The sequence below is a fragment of the Podarcis cretensis genome (genome assembly GCF_951804945.1).
Source record: "Podarcis cretensis genome assembly, chromosome: 1".
Classification (NCBI taxonomy): Eukaryota; Metazoa; Chordata; class Lepidosauria; order Squamata; family Lacertidae; genus Podarcis; species Podarcis cretensis.
This window is the reverse complement of record NC_137170.1, coordinates 140434716-140462311: the sequence shown is the minus strand read 5'-3', so window position 1 is coordinate 140462311 and position 27596 is coordinate 140434716. Positions and strand designations below refer to the sequence as shown.

General features: G+C 43.0%; 1 protein-coding gene across 5 annotated transcripts in view; it reads right to left on the bottom strand.

Annotated features, from left to right (window-relative positions):
• Window positions 1-26722, bottom strand: part of KANSL1L (KAT8 regulatory NSL complex subunit 1 like) — a 46467-nt gene extending 19745 nt beyond the window's left edge. Inside the window, exons 1-6 of one of the 5 annotated variants that reach the window (XM_079977079.1) lie at window positions 26518-26722; window positions 20145-21253; window positions 18407-18548; window positions 16204-16398; window positions 15245-15366; window positions 13149-13353 (exon numbers count right to left, since the gene is read on the bottom strand). In XM_079977079.1, coding sequence (XP_079833205.1) covers window positions 13149-13353; window positions 15245-15366; window positions 16204-16398; window positions 18407-18548; window positions 20145-21226 — 1746 coding nt within the window. In that variant the 5' untranslated portion in view covers window positions 21227-21253; window positions 26518-26722. Of the gene's footprint in view, window positions 1-13148; window positions 13354-15244; window positions 15367-16203; window positions 16399-18406; window positions 18549-20144; window positions 21254-25238; window positions 25261-26079; window positions 26102-26517 lie in introns of those variants that run through there. The other 4 variants (XM_079977080.1, XM_079977082.1, XM_079977081.1 and 1 more) reach the window with 4 other exon arrangements.
• Window positions 26723-27596: the final 874 nt, after the last annotated feature.

Here is a 27596-nt window from a genome sequence, read left to right as displayed (position 1 = left end):
CCCCCCCGGACCAGCCATAGCCATAGAGGTGGAGCTAGAGCTACCCAATGGACATCCTCAATGGACTCAGGCAGTTCTTGCAATTTCTTTAGCAGGGACTTTGCACTAGAGCACCAACTGCAGCTGTTGCCCTTGGAGCGCCCCTTGCAAGTTACGACCATAGATGGGAGGGAACTCCTGGGGGGAGAAGTGACACACCAAACTCCTCCCATGAAGATGCGAGTCTCTAGGCATACTGAGACAATTGCATTTCATGTAGCCACACTGGCCGGGCCGCCAATCATACTGGGAATGAGCTGATTGGCACTGCATGATCCGGTGGTGGGATGGCACCAGCGCACAGTATCCTTTGGGTCAGCTCACTGTGTACAACACTGCCACGGGGGGGGGGAGATCCCGAGGATGGCCGTAGCCAGAGTGGCAGGGTTGGAGGCGGAGGAAAAGGTGAGGATACCACCACAATACGCTGATTTGAAAGAAGTCTTCAGTGAGAAGGAGGCAGATAGGCTGCCCCCCATAGGCCCTTTGACTGTCAAATCAACCTACTCCCAGGGGCTCAGCTGCCAGTGGGTAAGCTGTACGCCATGTCGGACAGAGAAATGCAGGAGTTGCGGAAGTTTATCGACAAGAACCTGAAGAGAGGTTTTATAAGAGAATCGAGGGCGGTGGGGGGCAGTCCAGTGTTTTTCATGGACAAGAGAGACTCAAAAGAACTGAGATTAATTTGTGATTACAGGAGGTTAAACTCAATATCGGAGCCGGTGACCTTCCCAATGCCCAGAATCGATGACATTTTGACCAGGGTAAGGAAGGGAAAGGTTTTTACCAAGTTGGATCTTCGAGGGGCGTACAATTTAATTAGGATAAGGGAAGGGGATGAATGGAAGACTACCATGTTCACCCCCCTGGGAGCCTTTGAGTACCTAGTTATGCCCTTCGGATTACAATCAGGCTCAGCATGTTTTCAAGGGTTCATGCACCACGTGTTGGGGTCCCTCTTGTACAAAGAACTGCGTGGCTTTCCTAGATGACGTCCTGATCTACTCGGAGAACGAGGAACAGCATGTAAAAGATGTCAGAGAAGTGCTGAAGAAGTTGCAAGAGCACCAGTTGTGGGTGAAATTGGAGAAGTGCCAATTCCATGCCCGAGAGGTCGAATTCCTGGGTTACAGGTTGTCAGACAAGGGGTTAGCCATGGACCCAAGCAAGGTGCAGGCGGTGCTGGAATGGAAGACTCCTAAGAACCGAAAGGACGTGCAGAGGTTCCTGGGGTTTGCGAATTTCTACAGGAAGTTCATCAAGAACTTCACGCACTTGACTGCACCAATCACCGATTGTCTCAGTGACAAGAAGAAGTTCGTGTGGACGGCAGAGGCACAGCAATCCTTTGAGAAACTAAAAGGAACGTTCGCTTCGGAAGAGCAGCTCTTGCACGTGGACCTGCAGAAGCCAATGAGGGTGGAAACAGATACGTCAGACAGAGCGGTAGGCGCCATTTTGCTCCAGCCGGGGGAACAGTCCAACTGGAGACCTTGCGCCTTTTTCTCGAGGAAGTTGAGCAAATCAGAACAAAACTACACGGTGTATGACAGGGAACTGCTTGCTATTCATGAAGCGTTCCGACGCTGGAGACATTTGTTGATAGGGGCTCAACACAAGATCCAGGTGTGCACGGACCATAAGAACCTGGAATACTGGAGGACTGCAAGGGTTCTCAACCAGAGACAGATGCGGTGGGCTCAGGAGTTTTCCAAATTTTCTTTTGAGATACGGTGCATACCGGGAAAAGAAAACGTCCGAGCAGACGCCCTATCCCGGAAACCAGAATACTTAGAAGGAGAGGGGGCACCAGAAGTACGACACGTGATACCCGAGGACCGATGGGTGTGTGGGAGAGTATTGGTTGGGAAAAGGGAATTGGCGGGGTTGACAAGGGACGACAAGTATGCACAAACCAAGATCAGGGAGCTCCAGGAAGCGGGTGAAAACCAAGGGGGTTTTCAGGAAAAGGATGGAGCATTGTATTACAGGGGAGCATTGTACATACCAGAGGGGGATTTGAGGAGGAGAGTACTCAAGCAATCGCATGACAACCCCACGGCGGGGCACTTTGGTCAGCACAAGACCATGTTGCTTGTTACCAGGGAGTTCTGGTGGCCAAGAGTAAGGGAAGACGTGTGGGAATACGTGAGGGGGTGCGACCAATGCCAGCGGGCTAAGAGGGAGAAAGCAGCACGCGCAGGGTTACTAGAACCCTTGCCCACTCCGGGGAAGCCATGGGAGGTGGTATCCATAGATTTTATGACCGATTTGCCCAGGTCCAGGGGGAAAACAGCGGTCATGGTGGTAGTGGACCTGTTGACCAAGATGTGCCATTTCATTGCTTGCTCGCATGCAGTATCAGCAGAAGAAACAGCTAGGCTGTTTGTGGATCACGTTTTTCGGTTGCATGGCGCCCCCTTGAGGGTTTTATCTGACAGAGGAAGGCAATTCACTTCCAGGTTCTGGAGGAAGCTCATGAGCTTGCTTCAAGTTGAGGTGAGTTTCTCGACGGCTCGTCACCCAGAAACCAACGGGCAAGCGGAAAGGGCCAATAGCATACTCCAACAGTACCTACGATGTTACGTCGGCGAGAGAGAGAACGACTGGGTGGAAAAGCTGGCGCTGGCTGAATTTGCTTACAATAACGCGGAGCATGTGTCCACGGGGATGAGTCCTTTCATGGCCAATTACGGGTGTCACCCCAGAGCCTTCCCAGGGGAGGTGGACGGGAGGTGGAGTGTGCCTGCGGCGGAGCAATTTGTGGAAGAAATGGAGGCCTTACACCAGCAGCTTAAAATGAACCTGGAGAGGGCCAAGGAAGAGTACAAAAGGGGACTTCCGGTCGGCGCCAGCGTTTAATGGCGGTCCTTGCCTCAAGCTCCGAGGCAGGACTGCTCCGCGAGTTCGGGTCTGACCCGCTACGGCGAGCGGGGGACCCCTAAAATCACAGGCGCGGAGCCTGTGAACAAGGAGATTCGGTGGGCACCTTCTGCGCCCCCCGGTACTGTGAAGGAGCCTTTTTAAAGGCTTCGGAGCGGCATCGGGGTAAGCGCGGTGCTGAGAGTCGTCACCCAGCCCGCGGAGTGAAGCCGCGTCGCCATGAACGGAGAGCGCCGATTCCTTCCTGAAACTGAAAATTGACTACAACACCCGTGAGTAAGATTGAGAGATTGACGGGACATTAAAATTTGGAAATTTGGCTGAAAACGGGAAAGGCATAAACTAAGGAAGTCTGCCTCCCCTGAGCTGCATGATAAACAAAGCAACGAAAAAAGCAAGCTGCATTTGAAGGGAAAATATTTTTTTTAAGCTGTCAAACTTGACATCGAACTTAGGCTTCCCCCCGACAGGCAGGAGAAGGGGGGAAGGGAGTTGGACATTGATAACCTGTGTGAAAATAAATGGGAAAATAAGATCTTTCACTGCCAAATCCCCCAGGTCGGGCTGCCTAAGCAAGGCATCGGGAAAGTTAACTGTCAGACTAAACTGGATACAAAGTGGGGGTTTGTCTGAAACAAAGTTACTGGACTTTAATGGGAGTAGCCTGCTGAATTTTTGGTTACATTGAAAAACTGAGGATTTACAGTGTGGACTTTGGAAATTGCTGTTTACCGCCTTATGCTTCCTTGTTCCTTTGTTTCTTCTTTCCATTCGGATACAATTGAATGCTCCCTCTAGAGGGTTTTAAGTGAAACTGTTGCACCAAAAAAGAAACAGTGGGATTTTCCACTTGTAAGTTCTTTCTGTGAGAACGACCTTGAGGATATGAGTGGCCCAACAGAAGAGATAGTAACTAGACTTAAAGCAAAGCAATCACAGAAGAAAAGGGGCTCAATATCAGGCACAACACCAGCTGCACAGGAAAAAGCAGCAACAGCCTCTATGGATCCTATGACACAGGCTCTGCTTAAAATAAATTAATCTTTGGAAGCACTGACAAAGTTGTCTACAGAAAATTCCAAAAAATTGACAGAGCTGACAGCAAGACTAGATGTGAACACAGCAAGTGTAACATCTAACACAGATTCTATAAATAGATTAATTCAAGAGAGCTCTGAAACACGAAAGATCGCGGAAAGTGCAAAAAATACTGCAGAGGAGACAAGGGAAAAGTTTGGGCCGATCATAAAAAAAGTGAATGAACATGATGCAACCCTGTCTTTACTGGAACTCCAGAGGAAAGAGAAAAACTTGAAATTAAGACTGGTTCCTGAAAGTGAGGGGGACAGCCTCGTGGACTTCCTTACAGAGAACTTTGCGGTTTTTTGGCAAGAGGAATGGGGGGAAGAAGATGAATTTGAGATAACAACAGCCTTTCGGCTGGGCAGGAGGCAGGACAAGAAACCAAGGGATTGTCTAATTACACTGAGATCAAAGGAAGAAAGAGATAAAATATTGAACCTGCATTACCAAAAGGCACTGGTGATTCAGAACTGTCAAATACAGATTTTTAAAGACATCCCTAAATATATCTTGGAGGTGAGAACCCTCTATAAAAATCTGGTTGACCTGCTGAAGAAAAATACCATACCCTTTAGATGGGAGTTCCCACAAGGACTGTCCTTCAACTTTAAAGGAAGGAAGATTAAAATAAGAACAATTCAAGACAAAGAACAGTTTCTGGAGAGATACGTGGAAGACCTGCAGAAAGGAATTGTAGAGGAGAAAGAACCAACTGACATTGCAAATCTATCATTCGGACTTTTACCACCACCATCGGAGGAAGAACAAAAGCTTGGAGCAGTCGGAGGAACAGGTACTTAAGAACAAAATGTCTCTGCAACTTCTTAGTTGGAATTGCAACGGTTTGAACCTTCCCCGGAAAAGACGTCAAGTTTTTCATATCCTGAAGAGAGAACAATTAGACCTAATATGCTTGCAAGAAACCCACATTGCCAGGATACACAGGAAATTGCTGATAAACAAGAGACTTGGACAGGAATTTATTTCATCAGACAAAGTGAAGAAAAGAGGTGTGGTGATTTATGCAAAGGAAAAATTGGCTCCAAAAATGATATTTAAAGATGAACAAGGAAGGTACCTGGCAATTGAAATACAAATTCAAGGAGAAAAAATTTTGATAGTTGGAGTTTATGCGCCAAATGAAGGGAAGGCCGAATTTTTTAAGAAGTTGCATGAGACTTTAATGGACTTTTTAGACTATAAAATCGTAATGATGGGAGATATGAATGGAGTCGTCTCCACAAACATGGATAAAGCACAGAGACAGGTGATTTCAAAGGAAGGGAGACTACCAAAGACTTTTTTTGAAATGACTGAAACTATGGACCTGATTGACATATGGAGAACAAGGAACCCTCTTGAGAGAGAGGGAACTTTTTTCTCTGAAGCAAAAATGACATGGACAAGAATCGACCAAATTTGGGTTTCTAGTAGCCTGGCGCCAAGAACAAAAAAAGTAGAAATCTGCCCAAAAACCTGCTCCGACCATAACGCTGTAAAGATGGAGATGAAATTAACAACAACTGGATCCTTTAGATGGAGAATAAATGACACCCTATTTAGAGATGAAGAGATTTATAAGAAGGCCCTAAAAACATTGAAAGATTACTTTGAGATAAATTTGAGAACAGAAGTGGAGAAAAGAACAATTTGGGACGCAAGCAAAGCCGTGATGCGAGGTTTCCTAATTCAACAGAAATCCATAAAGAGGAAGAAACAAAATGAGAGGAAAGAAAAAATCTTAGAAAAAATGAAAGAAGGAGAAAAGAAATTGAGGTCCAAACCAAAGTCCCATGAGATTTTGAGAGAAATAAAGTTTTATCAGATGCAATACATGGAACTCATGAATCAAGAAATAGAATGGAAAATAAAGCAAATGAGACAAAAGACTTTTGAATCAGCAGATAAATGTGGGAAACTTCTGTCATGGCAATTGAAAAAGAGACAGAAATTGAATACTGTGACAAGTCTAGAAATGGATGGAAAAATTATCTACAAACCTAATGAGATAAGTAATTGTTTTCAAAGCTTTTTTAAGAAATTGTATGCACAAGGGCCAGTTAACGAACAAGAAATAGAAGAATTTATTAAAAAATATGGCCTACCAAAAATCTCAGAACAAAGTAAAATGATCCTGAATGAGAAAATAACAGAACAAGAAATAGAGGGTGCCATTCAGAATATGCAATTGGGAAAATCACCAGGACCAGATGGTTTGACGGCTAAATATTATAAAGTGCTGAAGGAATGGCTAATACAACCACTGAAGGAAGTTTGTAATGAAATTTTGGAGGGGAAAAAGGCACCTGAATCGTGGAAAGAGGCTTTCATCTCACTTATACCGAAAACAGAGACTGAGAAGAACCAGGTTAGAAACTACCGCCCTATATCTTTACTCAATGTGGATTATAAAATTTTTGCAGACATTTTGGCAAAAAGATTGAAGAGAGTGTTGATAGGGGAGATTCATAAGGACCAAACGGGCTTTCTCCCAGGGAGACATATGTCAGACAACGTGAGGAACATTATAGACATTTTGGAGTTGTTAGAAGTCGACATTAACAGGAAGGCTGTTCTGATTTTCGTGGATGCGGAGAAAGCCTTTGACAATATTTGTTGGAGCTTTATGAAGAAGAATCTCCAAGGGATGGGGGTAGGCCAAGGTTTTGAAAACGGTATAGGTGCAATATATTCTAAACAAAAAGCTAAGTTAATTGTAAACAATGTGGTAACGGAAGAAATATTCATAGAAAAAGGTACACGGCAGGGATGCCCAATATCCCCTTTGCTTTTTATATCAGTCCTGGAGGTTTTGTTAAACATGATTAGAAAGGACCAGTTGGTTAAAGGAATTCAGGTCGGAGTTAGACACTACAAACTAAGAGCATTTGCAGATGATCTAGTATTGACCCTGCAACAGCCAGACACTAGTACTAAAAGAGTATTAGAATTAATTGAAATATTTGGTCGAGTAGCAGGTTTTAAATTGAACAAACAAAAAACGAAAGTGTTGGGAAAAAATTTAACAATGGAGGAAAGAGAGAGATTTCAGAATGAAACAGGTTTGGAAATAATGAAAAAAGTGAAATACCTGGGGATAAACTTAACATCTAAGAATGTGAATTTATTTAAGGATAATTATGAAAAATGTTTATTTTGACTTTATTATGAATCGGCAGCTTTTTGCTGGTTGAAACACTGGCTACTTCTTGAGAACACAGACATTTTGGATCTGGAAGGGTATGATAATAGCTTTGGTTGGCATGCATACTTATGGTATGACAAGGCAAAGGTGTATAAAGGCTTCAAAAACCATATTGTAAGGAAAGCATTGTATGATGTTTGGATTCGATATAAAGATTTGTTGGAAAGTAAAACTCCCAGGTGGGTGTCACCAATGGAAGCTAAGGAAGTGAAAAAGCTTAATATGGACTCTAAATGGCCAAAATATTGTGAAATTTTAGAATATGAGGGTGAAAGGGTTAAACTTCAGAGTTACGAGAAATTAAAGCCCAAAGTTCGAGATTGGTTGCACTATCATCAGATAAATGAGACATTTAAACAGGACAGGAAAATAGGATTTCAGAAAGAGAGGTCAAAACTAGAAACAGAATTGTTAGAACCCAATACTAAGAACTTATCAAGAATGTATAATTTGCTGTTGAAATGGAACACACAGGATGAGACGGTGAAATCAGCTATGATTAAATGGGCACAAGACATCGGTCATGATATTATGTTTGCTGACTGAGAACAATTATGGACTACCGGTATTAAATTTACTGCATGTAATGCTTTAAAAGAAAACATAATGAAAATGATCTATCGGTGGTACATGACCCCAGTCAAGCTTGCAAAAATCTATCATTTGCCAAATAATAAATGTTGGAAATGTAATGAGACTGAAGGTACTTTTTATCACCTTTGGTGGACCTGCCCGAAGATTAAAGCTTTCTGGGAAATGATCTACAATGAAATTAAGAAAGTCCTTAAGTGGACTTTTCCTAAGAAACCAGAGGCTTTTCTCTTGGGCATGGTTGGCCAATTGGTGTTAAAGAAGGATAGGATTTTCTTTATGTATGCTACCACAGCAGCAAGAATTCTACTGGCGAAGTATTGGAAGATGCAGGAACTACCTACTCTGGAAGAATGGCAAACAAAGGTGATGGACTTTATGGGACTGGCTGAGATGACGGGCAGAATCCGTGACCAGGGGAAGGAGACAGTGGAAGAGGACTGGAAGAAATTTAAAATATACCTTAAAAACTGTTGCAAAATTGAGGAATGCTAAGGTGTCAAGGGGTAAGAAACAGAGAATTACAGCTGTAACTAAAAAACTAAAGGAAATTTAATGAAAGGGAATCAGGATAAATTGACCAAAGGGTTGCTAAAGAATCATAAAACAAGGATGCAGGGATGGGGAGGTATGGGGAAGTCGAAGGAAAGAAGGGCATGAAAATACAATTTTGAAGTTATATTTGTTTAAATGTTTTGTATGTTTTTGTTTTGTGTTTTGACTTTCTGTTGTGTGCTTTGTTTTTATTATGTGTTTGAAAAATGAATAAAAATTATTTTTTTTAAAAAAAAAAGGAAGAGTACAAAAGGCAGGCAGACAAGCACCGCAGAGAAGGGGAGACAATAAGGGTTGGGGACCGGGTGTGGTTGTCAACCAAAGGGCTACCGTTCAAGGGAGGTTGTAAAAAATTACGGCCAAGGAGGCTGGGACCTTTTGAGGTCACGCAGCAGGTGAACCCTGTGGCTTTCCGGCTAAAACTGCCAACCAACATGAAATTGCATCCGGTGTTCCACCGGTCTTTACTTTCACCATACCGAGAAGGGAGGGAGTTTCCGGGGCGAGAGAGAGAAACCCCCAGTCACCCAGAGGTGGAGGAGAGGGAACTCAGTAGTCAAGCAGCGGAAATACTTGACTCAAGGTGGAAGGGGAAGCAGGTGGAATATTTGGTAGCTTGGGAGGGAGAGCCTGTCAGAAAACGCGTGGGTGCCTGCAGGAGAGATAAGGGATGAGTGTCTGCTGGGGGAGTTTCATCGCCAGTTTCCAAGGAAGCCGAAACCGTTGGCAAGATTTTGGGAAGAGCAATTTGGAACCACGGATGATGATGAAGAATTTGTGGGGTATCCTCCTTTAGAGGGAGAGGGAAGGGAGGTATCAGAGGAAGAGGAGTCAGATTGGGGAGATTGGGCAGAGGACAGGAACAGCAGCAGGTGGAAAACGATGTTTGAATCATCTGAGGAGGGGGATAGTTTGTTCCAGGGGTTTCCTGCTTCACCGCCCAGGAACCGGGGCGGGGGTGGGGAGGGCCCTGGGAGGGAGGTGGATGTCAGGGAACTGCCATCGGAACCAAGGGTGGCACTGAGGCTCCCTAATGATGATGCTGGAGAGGGAACCAGCAAAGGGAGAGAGGACGCTTCCGCTGGGGAAGGAGATAGAGGTGACACCAGGGAGAAAGGGGAGTCCGAGGGAGCTGCGGAGAGAAGGCTCCAGGACTCTTCCAGTGAAACCAGCGGGGAGAGCACAGGACCTCCTCTGGGGACGCCCACTCTGCACAGACAGCTTTCGTGCAGAGAAGGGAGACGATTGGGTGTGAAAGAACTCTTATGTTGGAAGAAATTCAGGAAACGCCCACTGATGGATTCTTCCAGTGATTGAGACAGTCATGGTGTACTGACTGTCCAGCCTGGGGGGGAAAGTTTTGTCCAAACTACTCAGCCTGGAGCAGTTTGCGATTTACGCACCAGCAACCCCATACCCCATTACATTGGGTAAGGATATGACCCAACAAGATGGAAGATGCTTTCATTTTTTTTTAATAATATCTATTACTTTTCCAACAATTTAAACACTACAAAAGAAAAACAGAACAATACAATACAATACAAAAACACTACATAACACTAACAAATTAAACTAACAAAACAAAACAAATCAAAAACAATTTAAAACACATCAAATAATTTCAATATCTTATCTTTCATCACTTATTTCCGCGACCTCCTCACACCTCCCTTTTTGTATTCCACTTCTGTCAATTGTTTCAGCAATTCATTTCCATCTTCCTCTGTTTTCTATCCTATAAGTATCTTAGCACATTCTAACCTTATTTTTTCCTACTATAATTATCTTAACACATTCTAACCTTATTTTTTCCTTTAATACTCTATTAATCTATTTATACTTAATTCCTTATAACATTTCTACTAAAGCCATATAACTTCATTCCAACATTTTTCTAACATTCATTAATTTTACAGTATTTCCGTAAATAATCTTTAAACTTTTTCCAGTCTTCTTCCACCGACTCTTCTCCCTGGTCTCAGATTCTGCCAGTCATTTCCGCCAGTTTCGTATAGTCCATCAACTTCATCCTGGTGATCTTCTATCCGATGCTCTTGGCTCTTTTCCAAGTCCCTTCTGCAGATCTTCTTCGTATTTATACAAAAACTTTACTTTATCTTCTACTGATCTTATTTTTATTTTCCTTCCTTTGAAACTGAAGGATAGACCTTGGGGGAACTCCCACCTAAAGATGATTTTGTTCCTTCTCAGCAGAGCAACAATATCTCCGTAGTTAGGCCTAAAATCCAAAAGATATTTTGGGACGTCTTTAACAATGTCCACTCTTGACTGTTGTTCTTCTAGGTTCTTCTGGTAATGCCAACCCAAGACTCTATCTCTCTCTTCTTTAGTTCGAAGGGTGATCAAGCAGTCTCTTAATCTATTCTTCTCTTTTTTTCCCTCCTCTTCCAAGTCTGAAGGCCCTCACAATTCTAAACTCTTCTTGGCCCAAGTCCAAGTCCCAAAAGTCAGCAGATTCCTGTGTGAGAAAGTCTGTCAAGCTTTCCTTCTCCAATTCAGGTAGGGCTCTGATCCTCAAATTCGTCTGTTTTTCTTTAAGTTCAATCATAGCAAGCGTCAACTTATGTTCATCAAGTTGCCTCTGTAGGGCTGGGACTCTCTCTCTCTCAAGTTGTGTTACTTTACATTCAGCAGCAACGGCTTTCTCCCTGGCTTCCTCCGCAGTCTGCCGTATCAAAGTAGATTCCTGTATCAATTTCTGGATAGTTTCTGTATTGGTATTCACCTTTTGTCCCAAATTATTTATACTTTCTGTATTTAAGTCAATTTTAGTAGTTGCAACATCCACTTTCTTGTTAAGCTGTTCCAGTGAATCATTTATCTTATTTAATGCAACCGCTAAGGCTTCTTCTGTCGACATTCCTCTTGATTTTGAGTGTACTGATGCAGAAGCAGCAGCAGAAGTAGCAGGGAGGCCTGATGTTGAGCCTCTCCTGGATTGCTGCCAAGTCCTCCCAGACCTTAATGTTTTTTCAGCAATTGACTGGTCTGTTTTTTCCTTTCCATTTGCCATGACACTTAAAAAATTCAAGGTCAGTCCCAGAGTCTCTCAGTTCTTTATCTTGCACCTGGAAATTCCCCTAGCCCAGCTCTTGTAAAGCAACCAGTTTCAAAGGCTTCCACTAGGGGGAAACAGTTTCTATTTATATTAATCAGTAATGTCCTCTTTTAAACACAGTTTCAAACAATCCAAAGTTAGTTTCAATTTTCAGTTACTTTTACTCCTTTTTAAAAGCAGCCGGAGACAATAGAAACAATGTATTTCTCTTATTTAGCTAGCTGTCAATGAACGTTCTAAACACTGTCAATAAGCATTCCAAAAGACGTCAATCCTGCTAGCAGCCCGTTTCCAGAGTCAGAGCGGCAGTATTTTAGCTCTCTTCGCTCTCTCCTGCAGGCATACTCAATCCACAACTTTCCCCCCTCTTCTCCTGCCTCCAAGGGGGGGGGGGTTAATGTTCTTTACCAGTGGAAATTTAGTCCTTTACAGTAGGCTTTCCAAGACTTCAGCTTGCAGCCTCATTGCTTCAGTCTATTTACAAAAGGGGAAGGCGGACTTCCTGTATTGAACCTCCCCGTTACGATGCCAAATTAAACTTTTAAAAATCCAATTCTCCTGCTTCAGCTCTACTCACGGGTAATTACTTTAAAATCAGATTGTCCACAGGAAAAAGTCAGCGCTCTCCGGCAACAGCTATGCGGCTTCGCTCCGTGGAAGAAGCAGACGAGTCAAAGCACCGCGCCGCTCACCCCACGTCGCTCCGGACCCCCGAAACCGGGTTTCCCTGCGAGTAGGGGAGGCGCAAAAGGTGCCCGCCGAATCCCATGCTCACAGGCTTCTCCCGCCTGTGATTTTTTGCGGGTCTCCGCCTTCGCCATGGCGGCCAGACCCAGATTCCACGGGGCAAATTCCTCCCAATCAGAGGAATTCCGCCATTACCGGAGGCACCAACCCAGAAGTCGATGGAAGATGCTTTCAGTTCTGGACTCATATAAATGGTCACATGAAAGAAACTCATTGTACAATTAATCCATAATATATCTTGCTTCTCTCTCCTGTTCTTTTGTCCCCCAAAGGGAAAATCCAGCTGACAATACAAGGGTACCCCCTATGTGTGAGACATTGGATAACAAAGAAAAATAATTTAGAATCATCAAATTTGGGTTTTTTATTTTACAGTGGTGCCCCGCAAGACGAATGCCTCGCAAGACGGAAAACCCGCTAGACGAAAGGGTTTTCCGTTTTGGAGGCGCTTCGCAAAACAAATTTCCCTATGGGCTTGCTTCGCAAGACGAAAATGTCTTGCGAGTTCCTGCGGGTTTTTTTTCCTCCCCCCCCTTTTCTAAGCCGCTATGCCGCTTATCAGCTGATCCGCTAAGCCGCTATTAGCGCTAATCCGCTAAGCCGCCAATGGGCTTGCTTCGCAAGACGAAAAAACCGCTAGACAAAGAGACTCGCGGAACGGATTAATTTCGTCTTGCGAGGCACCACTGTATTTTTAAGGATGAATATATACAATGCTTCATCCAACATCACACCTAGGAAGTCGCGGTGGTCAACAAGGCCAACTTAGGAAATCCAGTTTAGCCTTATGTGTGGTCAACCTCGCATCTGACCTGCTTCTTGAAAATTTTCTCCCCTAATTTAGGATCTCACAGAACAGAACAAGAGCAGGAGCATGTAGTAGATACACACCCATACTAATCTGGCACACAAAGCTGGAACCTTAACATACTTTCTTAAAGAGATAGAAACATGCATTTGTACCTGCTGGTTTGAATTGAAAGCAGTGCTCATTTTGTACAGCTTCCTCCTCTGGAAACTCTGAAGCGGTCTAGTGCGAGCAGATGTGCATATCATGGCAACAGATGATGTTCTCAACTTCGCCTTTTCTTTCCTCCTCCTCTTCAGGTGTTGTTGGTCAACCAACCAACTACTGGTGCATGATATCTCCTCATTGTTCTCTGAATTTCTGAAAAGCACCAAATAATTATCCTAGGATGTCAGAAATAAGCTCTGCATATTATATAATATTTGAGGTCCATACACCAAGTTCAAGATCAGAAGGTGTACTCAGGATTAAGTGATATACAGTGGTGCCACGCAAGACGAAATTAATTCGTTCCGCAACTCTTTTCGTCTTGCGAGTTTTTCGTCTTGCGAAGCACGGTTTCCCATAGGAATGCATTGAAAATCAATCAATGCGTTCCTATGGAAACCGCCTTCAGACCAGGTCCGGGGACAGTCTGTCCCCCGACCTCTTCTGAAGGCCGGCGGGGGGGGGGGCGAAAGTCTTTGCTTACCCCGCCTGCCTTCCCGGGACAGCGGAGACTTCTGGGGACACAAGGTTGAGAAAGGCTGCTCTAGGCAATGTACATATATTGATTTGCTTGTCCATACATTATTCTTCATATAGGTTTAATTATATCTTCTAAAGCTGGGAGCCCAACTTCTAAACCTTCCAACATTGCTCCATAATTTCTCTATACAGTGGTACCTCGGGTTACATACGCTTCAGATTACATACGCTTCAGGATGAGAACAGAAATTGTGCTCCAGTGGTGCAGTGGCAGCAGGAGGCCCCATTAGCTAAAGTGGTGCTTCAGGTTAAGAACCGTTTCAGGTTAAGAACGGACCTCCAGAACGAATTAAGTACTTAACCCAAGGTACCACTGTACTTTCACAGAGGTACTTGCTGCAAGCAATAAACTGTGAACATGAATATTCCCAAGAAAAGCAGCATAGAGAAGTATCAGTGGCAAAGAAATGAGACCTGACCCCTAGTGAAGTTGAACCATTAAAGAGACATCCTCAGTTTATTATTCAAGACAGACCATAATAGCTTTTAAAAACATGGGAAATCATCTTTTTAGTTGAGATTTCTTAATCTCATTAGAATACGACCTAATCTCATTACTCCACCATCTAAATCCAATCATCTTTAATCATTATTAACAAAAATTAATTTATGTTTTATTTAACACATTTTTATCCTACTTTTCAGGGCCCCCCCCCAAAAAAAAGCTTCCAAAGCAGCTCATAAATATTAGGAATAAAACAGTCCCTGCTCCCAGGCTTACATTCCAGAAGGCATGGCACAGAAGGAAAAGGACTTCATAGCAAGAAAACAAGCTCAAACACTAGTTCTTCCTTACGGCATTCTTGTAATGTTCAGCTGGAATGGAACAATTTGGAAAAGAGCCCAAAGTTGCTGATCCTTCAGCGGAACCAATGGAGAAGCACTGAAATCCCATCTCTCACCCTCCCCTATTGCATGATAGAATGACTATTTTGATTTTAGAAGACGGAACAACAACCTTATTTTCCAAGTCTATTGTTTGAATTCATTTATATTTTGTTTACTAACTTTATAAACGTGATTTATATTGTTGTATTAATGTGCTTTACATTATCATATATCACCATTATTACAATAGAAGGAGACTATTATGTTAAAATAATATATTTATTATTTTGGTAATTGCTCTATGCAATTCATATACAGTATTTCAAAGCACATGTCAGCCTCTTCTGAACAGCATCCTCATTATTATCAAACACATTATTAAAAACACATTGATCCTATACATGTCTCCTCACAAGCAAGCCCTACTGAGTTTAAAAGTACTTACTATGTCTACTCAGAATTAAGTTCTCAGGTATTTGGGGAGGGGGGGGGCTAGGATTGCAGCAATACGCCCAAGTGTGTGTAGGATTGCAGCCTTGTAATACTAAACTACTGCAAGTTTGTTTAAATAATAACACTGTTGTTATTTAAACAACAGTTGTACTGTCATTTTATATTACATTCCCCCAAATGCTAAATACCCAGTTATTATGAAATACATGAAAGTGTCACGTACCTTATAGAGATGCCATTGGCTAACTCTTTCTGCTTACAGGACTTTGAGGAAAGAGGAGATGATGTGGGAGACAGATTGAGAGGAGTAATCAGACTGCTGATTATTTCACTCAGTTGAGCACTCTGAAAGAAGAATCAAAGGGAAAACCTTGAATTGAATGCACAGCAAATAACAGTCTAAAGAACTCAGGATTATATTCAAAGCACAGTGCTTCTAAAGCACCCAGCGATCAGCTGGTGCTCAGGAAAGCACAGTGCAAGGGACTTTGCAGACACTTCCAATCAGCAACATCTGCAAAGCCTCTTTTGACCAAGCCCCACCATTTCAGATGATTTGACAGGTAGGTGGTCCCACTCGCCTGTCAAAGTTGGCCCGTGGGGGTAGAAGGAAGATAAAGATCCGAACCACTGCACCAAATAAATTCCCCACCCCTGCACTAGAGAGATAAACACAAAACACATTCATGCAATGGTCACATTAAACAATCTCTTTTGCAAATCACACTATAATTATGAATACTAAGCTCAAGGGAAAGGGAAAAAGTCAGGGAGGGAAATGAAAAATCAAGACTTTTTTCCACAGCCCTCCTGCCTGAAACTGAAATGTTTGACTTTATCATGCTGATGGGTGACATAAAAGGTGCTCAAGTAGCATACATAAAATATATCACATTTTATCCTCATAACAGATAGATGAAATGGAGACACTGTTACTGGACAATGTGAATTTCACAAGTAAATTTCTGAATTAAGACCTGCCAAACCAAGTCTTAACACTACAGCTTCCAAGATGCCTTCTGAGTGTACAAAAACCACTACACAATCTCCCACTTCCTGCAACTTATGCAGATCATGCTTACAGAAATATGGAACTTTGTTTTATTAATAAGCTATTACAGTGTACCTGTGTTTTGCTACAAATTATCTAATTCTATATGATGCTCACTCTCACTTGAATACCTGTTTTTCTATGTTGCGGAGAAGCAGAGTTGGACTGCTGGGTGACATTTCAAAATCATGTTCTGGCCAAGCATCCTGCCTCTCAAGGGAAGCATGTGAATTCCCTGTGGTGTTTAATAAAGCTTCATGGTCCAGTTGTGTTCGTTTCTTCAAGAAGTCCTTTGGATTTGGAAATTCTTCTAGGATCACCATTCCCTAGACAACAGCAATTGAACACAATTGTGTAACAAATGTAATCTCTCAAACTGCTGCAGCCCCCTGAAACACTTTAATGATTTAGAGCTCAAAGTGTGATCTGTATACAGACAAAGTGAATAATCTCACATGACAATAAAGCTGCAACTTCAATTTTTGCAAACAGCTAACAGTATAGTGATTTTCTGCTCCAGTTCAAAAATTTGGCATACAAATCTATGTATTGAGTGTTGTATCATTTTCTAGTTTCATCTACTAAATGAAACATCCTGAGGGCCAGTGTAGATGTGATGCTGCCCAAACACTATGATTCAGCAACCAGACCTGCAAGTTGCTGTACATCAGCCCACTCATCCCCACTCAAACATTAATCTCACTGTGAGGCAGTCACCTCCTCTAAGCCTAACCTACCTCACACAACCAAGCTCCTTGAAGAGGAGGATATAAATGCAATAAATAATAAAAAACAAGATTTGCATCAGTGACACATCTTCTGTTCACAACTGAGACTGGATTACTGTCGTTTGCTCCATATGGAAATGCCTTTGAAGACAACTGGTACAAAAGGTGCAGCTAGAAGGCTTATATGGTCAACAATTTGGAACACATATTGGCATATTGGCAACTTGTTTGTTTCTGGGACAGTGTTAGTTTGCAGAACAGATTAGCTGCAGGCCTGCCTGCCTGCATACATATGAGCCTCTCCAGGTTTTACAATGTGCTGAGGTCTTGGGTTTCCAGCTCTTTGAGAAGAGATGCTGGATTGACGAGTACCAGCCTTTTCTTTATTATACACATTTTGATAGTGCATTCTATGTGCCTTTTATCTTGTTTCCTTAATGCTGGTCATTGACTGTAACAATAAAGATTTGATTTAATTTTTAATAATAAATTAAATCTATCCCTCTAGATTACCAAGCATGATCTTTATTGGATTACCTTATATAAAGAACTCAATCATCATGCAAAGTGCACAATCAATTTTCTTCAAAAAAATAGTTTAATCACCAGGCAATTCAATATATGCATAAAGATCTGCTTTCCTCTGTGGAGAGGATACTTGAATTGACAATGCATAAAAAAACTTATTGCTTGTGTACTGTGTACTGCATATGAAACTTAGTAAGACTGTGCCACTGGACAAGTTAATTGTAGTTATATGTTGTTCTTGTATTTACATGAAAACCAATACAAATTATTGGGGGGGGGATAAAGATCTGCTTTCACTTGCCCACAACAGCTATTTTCTTTATTTCCATAAGGATTAATCTACAAGGAACCAGGTATCACTAAAAAACCAAGACTCAGATTGCTGGTACCGGTCGACAACTCTCTGCTTCCAATAACATTTTCTTCCATGCTCTCCACCCCTTGGGAAAAGATAGTTGTGGCCTATCTGTGTTTTTTCTGTTTAGTTACACTTCAAGAAAAGATGGAAATTATTTTAATCGATTGTTTATGACTGTGTTTGAGGAGTCCTGTCTATTAATTATCGCTTCCTCACTGTACTTATACTGGAGACTTATAGACAATGTTTTGGTTGGTCCATCCCAATGCACACAACTTACTTGTTTCCAAACTACCAAAATAAGAAGCACCCTCTCTTCATCCTCCTCCTACCAGTCCCTACCTCTCTCTCTCATGTCACTGTTCCCAGTCCATGACTACGCTTCACAGCAGAGCTTCACTACCACAAGAACAAAACAAGATGGATTTCACCCCCTCGCCTCTTTTTTTTTTTTAAAGAATGAAATAAATTAAGCTGGGAAACAGTCACTTGCCCAAGGCCGCCCAGTAAACTACAAATCTTAGTATGGATTCTGTACCACAATCCTACTTTCAAACAAACACAACACTCAAACTCAGCTTACTATTTCATTGACCTTTGTAGATTTTACATAATGGCTTTTGCTTAGATACCAGATACCAGAAACCCACAGAACACAGAGAAAAAACATCTATCAATCTTTTATTTCAATAACCCATTTTTCTTCCTTACTGACAATACCTTGGTGGCACGAATCTGCCTGTGAAGGTCAGTGAGTTGCTGGATTTTGTATTCTAGCTCTGAAATCTGGGCTTGAAGCCATGTCCAGCGACAGCCAACATTAGCTCTGTCTACCAGCCATTTCCAGTCAGATCTATAGTTACTAGGAAGAACACAGAACATTGGTTAGAAGAGATAATCACTATTTTAGAAAGACAACTCAAAAGAGTCCTTAGGATATCACAAGAAGCCTTTGGGGCTACAATAACTAGCAGGTAACAGGTTAAAACAGCAGTGAATATATCATAAAATGCCTTTTAGAAGTATCTGCTAAAAACAGAAAGAGCTGAATTGAGTCTTATTTCTGCACAGAGTTGAAAACATAGCTGTAATAATAAATTATTATTATTACTATATAGCACATAGTAAGAGCCTGCTGAATCAATGGCCCACCTAGTCCAGCATCCTGTGGATCAAATGCCTGAAAGCAGAACATGAGTGCAACATGAAGTCCATAATTTTGGTACCACTACAGAGATGGCCTTGTTCCTGGTTCCCATAAATCAAATGCCTAGAGAACATAGGCAATTGATACAGGCCCTAAGGCTTAAGCAGGTTTACATGAACTTGGATGGCCATGTCCAAGTGGCATTTGTGGCATGAAGTACCTTCATTCATTTAGCCTTTATTGGCATAAGTTAGCCAATAAAATCATGAGAGAACCATCCATGTAACATTGGCAATCCAGACTTGAAATATATAAAAGGTAAAGGACCCCTGGAGGATTAAGTCCAGTTGAATTTAACTATGAGGTGCGGCACTCATCTCTGCTTTAAGGCCGAGGGAGCCAGTGTTTGTCTGCAGACAGATTTTCTGGGTCATGTGGCCAGCATGACTAAACTGCTTCTGGTGCAACAGGATACTGTGATGGAAGCCAGAGCACACAGAAATGCCGTTTACCTTCTCACTGAAGCAGTACCTATTTATCTACTTGCGCTGGTATGCTTTCAAACTGCTAGGTTTGCAGGAGTTTGGACAGAGCAACGGGAGCTCACCCCATCACGCGGATTCGAACAGCCAACCTTGCAATTGGCAAGCCGAAGAGACTCAGTGGTTTAAACCACAGCGCCACCATGACACAATAGCTGCATGAAGTGCCTTTCACCAGTTTAGCTTGGTGAGCAAACTACAGGCCCTCAAGCACAGATAGGCCTTTGTCCACACTCTCAGATGATTTGCATTTAGACTACTATAATGAGCTGTGTTTGGGAACACCTTGGAAAACTACTTCAATTGATGTAAAAATATGACACAGCTGGATGATACCAGCCACAGGGAACACATCTCAATGGTGCTGAAATAGTGTCACTAATTTGCTGCTTGTACAGGCAACTCCCAACAGTGCCAAACCCAGAAGTGACCTGATCACTAAAAGAGTGGAATGGGGGCGGAGCAGTACGCTTTACTCTGGCCCTGCCAATGCACATGGGGGTCTGGAACAGAACCCCCATGCAAAGCAAGGATTGCCTGTACTGTAAAATTTGACTAATATAACAAGCTATGATCAAAGAGCAGTTCCATTTACATCAGTAAACTTTATCAACTTAGTGAAATAAACTCCAAAAATAAAAGATTTGGAGATCCTGTCATTAACATATCACATTTTCTGTCCTTTATGTACAGAGATAACACAGATTTACATGGAACTTGAGCATGCAGGATTGTAGCACAGAAGTTCAGCAATTCTTTTAATACCTACACTGACATAGCTTTTCTGGAAATCTGCTCATCATCATCTTCACTTGAGCTGCTACAAGTGGCATCAGAATCCAAACTCTCTTCCGCGTGAAATAGGAGTCCAGCTGTTGAGCGAGCAAACACTTTGATTTCATCAGATGAAACATCAAAATCACACTGTATATCTTTACTTGTATTAGCCTCTATGTTTTCCATTTTAATGTTGGTGCATCTATGATAGCTGCCACCCAAAACACCGGATGGATCATGAAAGGCTTTCATTCTCTGTAGTTGGTGTCTCACAAAGCATTTCATCTGCTGGTCACAGTGTTTGACAACATGCTTCGCCAAGAGTATTTGCAAACGTTTCTGAGTTCTTTTGGCCCGGCTGAGCAAAGCCTGTTGCTTGCTTACACACTGAAGTAAATGAAAATTCAATTCCTGTTCTTTAGTACTGGGATTGTAGTTCACTTTTGGTTCCAGGGCATCATCACACACTTGATGGAACAGGTCTCCTTTTTTTGTCTCAGGATTAATAAATAATGCCTTGCTCAAAAAGCCATTCTTCTGATACCCTTTACAGTTAGGAAGCTGCCTTTCTTCTACATTGTGGGATTCAGTTAAACATGAATCAAATAGTTTTCCCATTTCAGGTAAGTTCTTTGTTGATCCTAATAAAGTTTCCCCTCTGACCTGCTCCCCAGATTCTGAATTAATAATTTGACTGAAGTGTGTATTAGTGCTGTTACATAACGGATTTCTCACTTTGGAGCAGCTATGCTCTTCTGAGTTCCTCTGCACACAATTTTTATTGTTTACATGGAAAGTAGAACTGGGGCTCATTAATACTGGATAGTGTTTAGAAGACTGAGAACCCAAGTATTTTAAGTTAAAGCAATCAGTGCTATGGTTGGCTTGAGGAATGGGGAACCCCAGCATGGAGCAAGTAATTTTTGTGACAGACCCGTCTTTCATCTTCTCTTTTACTGGTCTGGTACTTCCCATGCCTAATGCATCATTGGACTCCATCACTCTTGAAGACAAGGAAGATGATAAGCAGATACCGTGCCCTTTCATTGCTTTCTCTTGAAGAGCAGGTGTCATAGCTGTCGTAAACAGTTTACACCCAACCTGTAAGAAAAGCAAATACTGAATAAAACTATTGTTTTGATATCTACTGTTAATTTCCACTTCTGCAGTGCCATAAATTCCAGATATAATTTGCAGTTGCTCTTTAAGAAAATAAAATAATCTTATCAACTGTTCCGTGATTATGTGCCTGGATAGCTCAGTTGGGACAGCTGTATTCCTGCATTGCAGGGGTTGGACTAGATGATCCTCAGGGTCCCTTCCAATTCTATAGTTCTATGAATCTATGGAAACATCTAATTCAGAACATCTGCCACAACAACAAAGGCTGTAGTAATATTTTTAGGTGCACCAAAATACTGGCCATGTTGAAACCATAACTATGTATGCTTTTGCTTGTTACTGTTTTAAATATATAAATCAGTTCTGTTTGCAGGTATTTCCCCCCTCCCCCCACATTTTCATTATCAATAAGCAAAGACATACACGAGCTGCATGCCTATGCAATCCCTTTGCTGCTGATTCACTACTTCATTTGCATGAATGGCAAAAAAGACCCCTATTATGTGTGAATTATGAATTACATTTAATGGCTTTCTAAGAAATCAAGATTAGGAAGACAACTTTAAAGCATGATGAAAGTGCACAAAGCTCAAGCATACCCAAGCTTAATCAATCAGGATTGGATCATATGAACCAGACCATTGTTTCACAGCCAGGAGGATATCTGTAATTCTTTCTGTAAGCCTGGTTCCCATTATTCTCAATTTTATACAAAATAATTATTTGCAGTTTTCATATCCCAATTTTCCTCTTTAAAGTCATCCAATTAAAAATAGGAGTCCTATAAAAACATCCATTATATTTTTCTCTCCAATGTTTTTATTTTTAATGTTCCAGATTGAACAGTTTCCTATCCTCATATATTTAATCTTGCCTAACAGTGTATCACTTTTTGTTTGTCTCTCCACACTTTCCTAATTCCTAAAATATAAACAGCATATGAAATTTCTTGCTATAGCAATTTGTTTACTTTCTGGCTGCTGTACTTCAAAGGCTGGGGGTAGGGAGAGCATTTTACTTTGTTTTACAGTAAGGAAAAAAATAAGGGAAAGTACTATCCACAGTGCACAATGCCTTTACTAGGACCAACCAGAATGTCACAAAATAGTGAGCAAAGCTTTCCTGTTCTCCAGAATTCTTCAGGCTAGATGCTGAGAAGGGGAAAGGGGAAAGAGGGAGAAAAGGTGGCTTGATTTTGAAGTCACTAAATTCAGGCTTGGTAGTTTCAACATAAGCCTGCCTTTGTCTCCTCACTCCTACCATCCAAACAACATATTCATTTGTCCAAATAAAGGTGTTACTCAGGTGTATTTTCTGTTATGAACTAACACAGTTTCTTTTCCTTTTTGTATATTTAAACAAGCAGCATCACAGAACAGTGTGTACAAAAAAGGGAACAGAAGATAAAATATAAAGAAAACTTTAAATAAAATGTGTTTTAATTGCTACTTAAATTTTACTATGGAAACCACTTTGAGAATTTTTGTTGAATGACAGTATATAGTTTAAGTAAAAATTAAACTATTAAACTTTTGAAAAGCAATCAATTAAATACAAGTCTATAATTAAAAGACTCAAAACCAGTTGTCAACATTCCTTAAATATATATATATCATGAATTAAGGGAAGATCTAAAATTAAAATGTGATATCTGAAATGCTCTCTAGGAAGCTACCAGAGACACTAATTCAATTAAAGGAAATAGCTTCAGTGACTGACTGAAACATAACTTCAGGTACAATAAAATATTGTTTTCAAACTATTCTATGTCTTCAGAATTAACTTTTTTTTACTATTTGATCCTGAAAAATCATTTAATTAGCAATTAATGGTGCAATCCTATACATGTCTCCTCAGATCATAAGTCCTTTGAGCACAATGGGACTTACTCCCAGGTAAGCACATACAGCGGGGGCGGGGAATCATTTACAGCTGGTTAAGACCTTAGGTCCTCAGATTTCCACAAGTCATTTTGACATGTGGGCTTATCCAACTCTTTAACATGTGACATAATTGTGATGTCAGATGAAACATTTTCCCCTATTTTTAAGACACAGTAATTTGTAAGTGCCACCAATCAGCTGGTTGTCGGTGTCTGCCAAACTGGCTTTACAAGTGCTGAAGACAGCACAATCTTCACTTTAGCAAGAACCTATGTCTTTGCGTGTGTCACACTGGACAGAGGGCAGGTGGGTGTGGCTTTACCAAAGAGCTTCACAGGTCACATGGGGGGGGCTGCTGCACCTATTTAGGTCTGCAGGCTGGAGGTTCTCCACTACTTATGTACAGGATTGCATCCTTATTGGTTTTCTGTGAGACCCATAAAAATATTGTCCGATTTGCTGAAAACAACTGCAGGGTTTCAAAAACTAGGAAATACCTGCATAGCCTTCGAATAGTTTTTAAAAACTCCAATATGACTATTTTTGTTCATACCCAAAACATTTGCCAGCTGCAATGTATAAATATTTCACTATGTTGATCTGTTAACAATAAAGAGAAACAGAATAATGAAAGTTTAACTTTGAACTCTTATCACTTTACACTGATAATCACAGTGAGTAAACCAAGAGACTACCAAAATACAGTAGTACCTCCGCTTACGTAACCCTCTGGTCATTTAATCCATGTCATTTAATCAAAAATATACTTATTTGGCAAAGAGCAGCTTAATGTGGTAAAGGGCAAGTTTGCATATAGAACACATCCAATTCTCCAAATTCCAGTTGAAGATCTCAAGTATTAACCTGGAAAAGTTACATTAAGTATTGGAGAGGTGCTGCCATTCATCACAGGACTTAAACACACTGAACAAATGGTCGAACATAAGAATAGCCTGTTAGATCAGGCCAATGGCTCATCTAGTCCAGCACCCCTGTTCTCACAAAGGCCAACCAAATGCATATGGAAAACCTGCAAGCAGCATCTGAGCACAAGACCGCTCTTCCCTTCCGTGGCTTCCAGCAACATGTATTCGGAAGCATTATTGCCTCCGACCATGGAGATAGATCACTGTCATCAGGGCTACTAGTCATTGACAGCTCCTCTCTTCCACAATTTTGCCTAATCCTCTTTTTAAGCCATCCAAGTTGGTCACCATCACTGCCTCACGGGGGAGCAAATGCTATACTTCAACTATGTGCTGCATGAATAAGTCCTGCCTTTTGTCTGTCCTAAATCTTACAATATTCAGCTTCATTGAACTTGTACAAGTTCTAGTGTTATAAGTAAAGGAGAAAAATAAGTCTGAGTGGCTTTCTGTTTGCCCCACCACTTTCCTCAGGAAAACCCACCCTTTACCGCTGAATCAGAATACAGTGGTACCTCGGGTTACAGGCACTTCAGGTTACAGACTCTGCTAACCTAAAAATAGTACCTCGGATTAAGAACTTTGCTTCAGGATGAGAGCAGAAATTGTGCTCCGGCGGCGGAGCAGCAGCGGGAGGCCCCATTAGCTAAAGTGGTACCTCAGGTTAAGAACTGTTTCAGGTTAAGAACGGACCTCCAGAACGAATTAAGTTCCTAACCCGAGCTACCACTGTCAAAGTCAATCCGCAGAAAACCTGACATTTATTCCAATTCAGTGGTAAACAAGGGGGAAGAGGAGGGACAAGTGGAAGTGTGGACAAACCCTAATCTAAACTAAGAAGTCTCAAACACTGCAACCTTTCAATACAGTTAGCTACCATTCTGGAAGGTATTAATAATTCATCTTATATCAGAAAATCTTGAGTGGCAAGTCCAGCATGACTGTATCCACATGACTGTAGGAACTGTGGACGATATTTCTATCCTGGTCTTTTGTACCAATTTTTATCTGCAAGGCTAAAGGTTTGGCAGCAAGCCAAGTTACATACATTTACATATGAAGCAGTAATTTCCATTCACTCAATAGCAGCCCATAAATATTTATCAATGTGGCTTTCATTAACTCCATTTCCTAGGTATAATAAGGCATGCTCACCATTACCACCTGCAAGTAATAACACTTTAAACCGCCCCTCCTAATGCACAGGGCTGTGGTAGCAGCTGAATGTCTGCCGTTGTCCCATGCAGTCTGACTGTTATAAGAATGCAAGGAAAGCCCTGCTGGATCAGGCCCAAGGCAGATTTATGGGAGTACGCCTGGTTCACCCACACTGGGCACTGAAATTTCAAAACTCAAAGTTTGCCACTGATCTTGCTCTCACAGTGGCCAACCAGATGCCTTTGAGAAGCCTGCAAGCAGGGCAAGTGCAACAGCACTCTATACCAGTAAAGGTAAAGGGACCCCTGACCATTAGGTCTAGTTGTGACCGACTCTGGGGTTGTGGCGCTCATCTCGCTTTACTGGCCGAGGGAGCCGGCGTACAGCTGGGGTCATGTGGCCAGCAGGACTAAGCTGCTTCTGGCGAACCAGAGCAGCGCACAGAAACGCTGTTAACCTTCCTGCCAGAGTGGTACCTATTGATCTACTTGCACTGGCATGCTTTCGAACTGCTAGGTAGGCAGGAGCAGGGACCGAGCAACGGGAGCTCACCCCATCGCGGGGATTCGAACTGCCGACCTTCTGATCAGCAAGCCCTTGGCTCTGTGGTTTAACCCAAAGCGCCACCCGCATCCCAATTCGATACCAGTACTTTCCAGCAACTAATATACCTAGGTACTTCCCCCTGAGGGAACGAACTGTGTTGCAAAGTGCAAAGCTGAAGTAATGCTGAAGGAGGCGATATATATGGATTCACAGGCATCACTCATATCTAAAACAGCATTTAAGTGTGAGTAAAAAAGACAGATAAATGCGGTAGTTCCCCCCCCCCCCATACCAGTATTAGGCAAAAGTTCCCATTTCCGGTCTTTCGGGGCTTTGTCCCGCAGAGCCCCGCAGCTGCTCCCCGACCCTCCTTCGGGGCTTCCTGAGAAGCTTGTCCCATCCTTTCCCGATACACCCGGCTGGGGCGCTGGCTCCGCCCCCACGGCTCTACGTCACGCCACCCCCTCCCTCCCTCCCTCCGCCGAGGCGCGCGAGCATCTACTTTCCGCTCCCCTCCCCTCGCATTCCAACTCCACGGCCCCGCCCCTCCCCATTGGCCGCCACCCCATCACTCTCCCAAATCCCACCCCCTTGGCCGCTCCCCTGCCGTTGGGGAGGGCGCCTGAGGGGAGGCGAGTGGCCCGCGCGCCACGAAGGAGCCCCGCTTGGGCAAGAAGCCAACCGCCTCTCCCGACGCCCCTCTCCCCCCTCCCCCTCCGCCCGGACTTGCCTGCCAACTTCGGTCTGTTCCCCGGCCGCCTCCTCCGCTCCCCCCGCCGCGCAGCCCGGCGAACTTCTCCTCAGAGGGACTCGCGCTTTCCTCTCCCGCCGCCGCCGCTTCTCTTCTGCCCGTCCCTCGCACTCGCGGCGGCGGCGCCGCCTTTCCCAACAGCCGCCCGCCCGGCGCTCCCGAGCCAAGCTGCCTCAGCAGCCCGAGCGGCCGCGCGCGGGCGGTAGTTTAGGCGGCGGGGTGGGCGGGGCGTCGGCCGGCCAATCCGGAGGGCCGGTGGACGGGCCTATGCAAAGGAGGCGGCGTGGGCGGCGGGTCTACTTCCAGGAGAGTGTGTGTTATCAACAGCATTGTGGACTTGGAAGGGACCACGAGGGCCATCTGGTTCAACCTCCTGCAATGCAGGAATGTTTTGCCCAACGTGGGGCTCGAAACCACGACCCTGAGGTTAAGAGTTTTATGCTCTACCGTTTAAAGCTTTCCTGCATAAATTGTGTGTGTGTTTCCTGGAGATATCACTCAAATCCAGTGGCCTAGCGTGGGGTGTGCAGGGGGGGCCGGCCGCACCGGGCGCAACATCTGGGGGTTAGGGAAATCCACGGGTTAGGGGGCGCAAATCCATGGGTTAGGGGGCGCAAATTACTTGCCTTGCCCCAGGTGCTGATAACCCACGTTACACCACTGCTCAAATCACAGCACTTGTTCTAAGAATAAAGCTTAAAGATGGCAACTCCTTACAAACTCAACAGTCTTTGAGCACAAACAACCATTTATTTCACAACAAAGCAGCATCTGTCCCCGAGCTTTCTTCTGAGGCTGCAACCCCTCCCTCCGCCCCTAGAACTGAGCTCAAAGAAGCTTAACTTCCATGTAAGTCTGCTCACATAGGACTACGAATAAGGTTACAGGGGAGAAGAGGGCAAAATGGCAAGGTAAGTCAATGTAAGAGACTTAGAGCCATGCAATCTTTGCATAAAGGTAAAGGGACCCCTGACCATTAAGTCCACTCGCGAACGACTCTGGGGTTGCGGTGCTCATCTCGCTTTATTGGCCGAGGGAGCCGGCGTACAGCTCCCTCA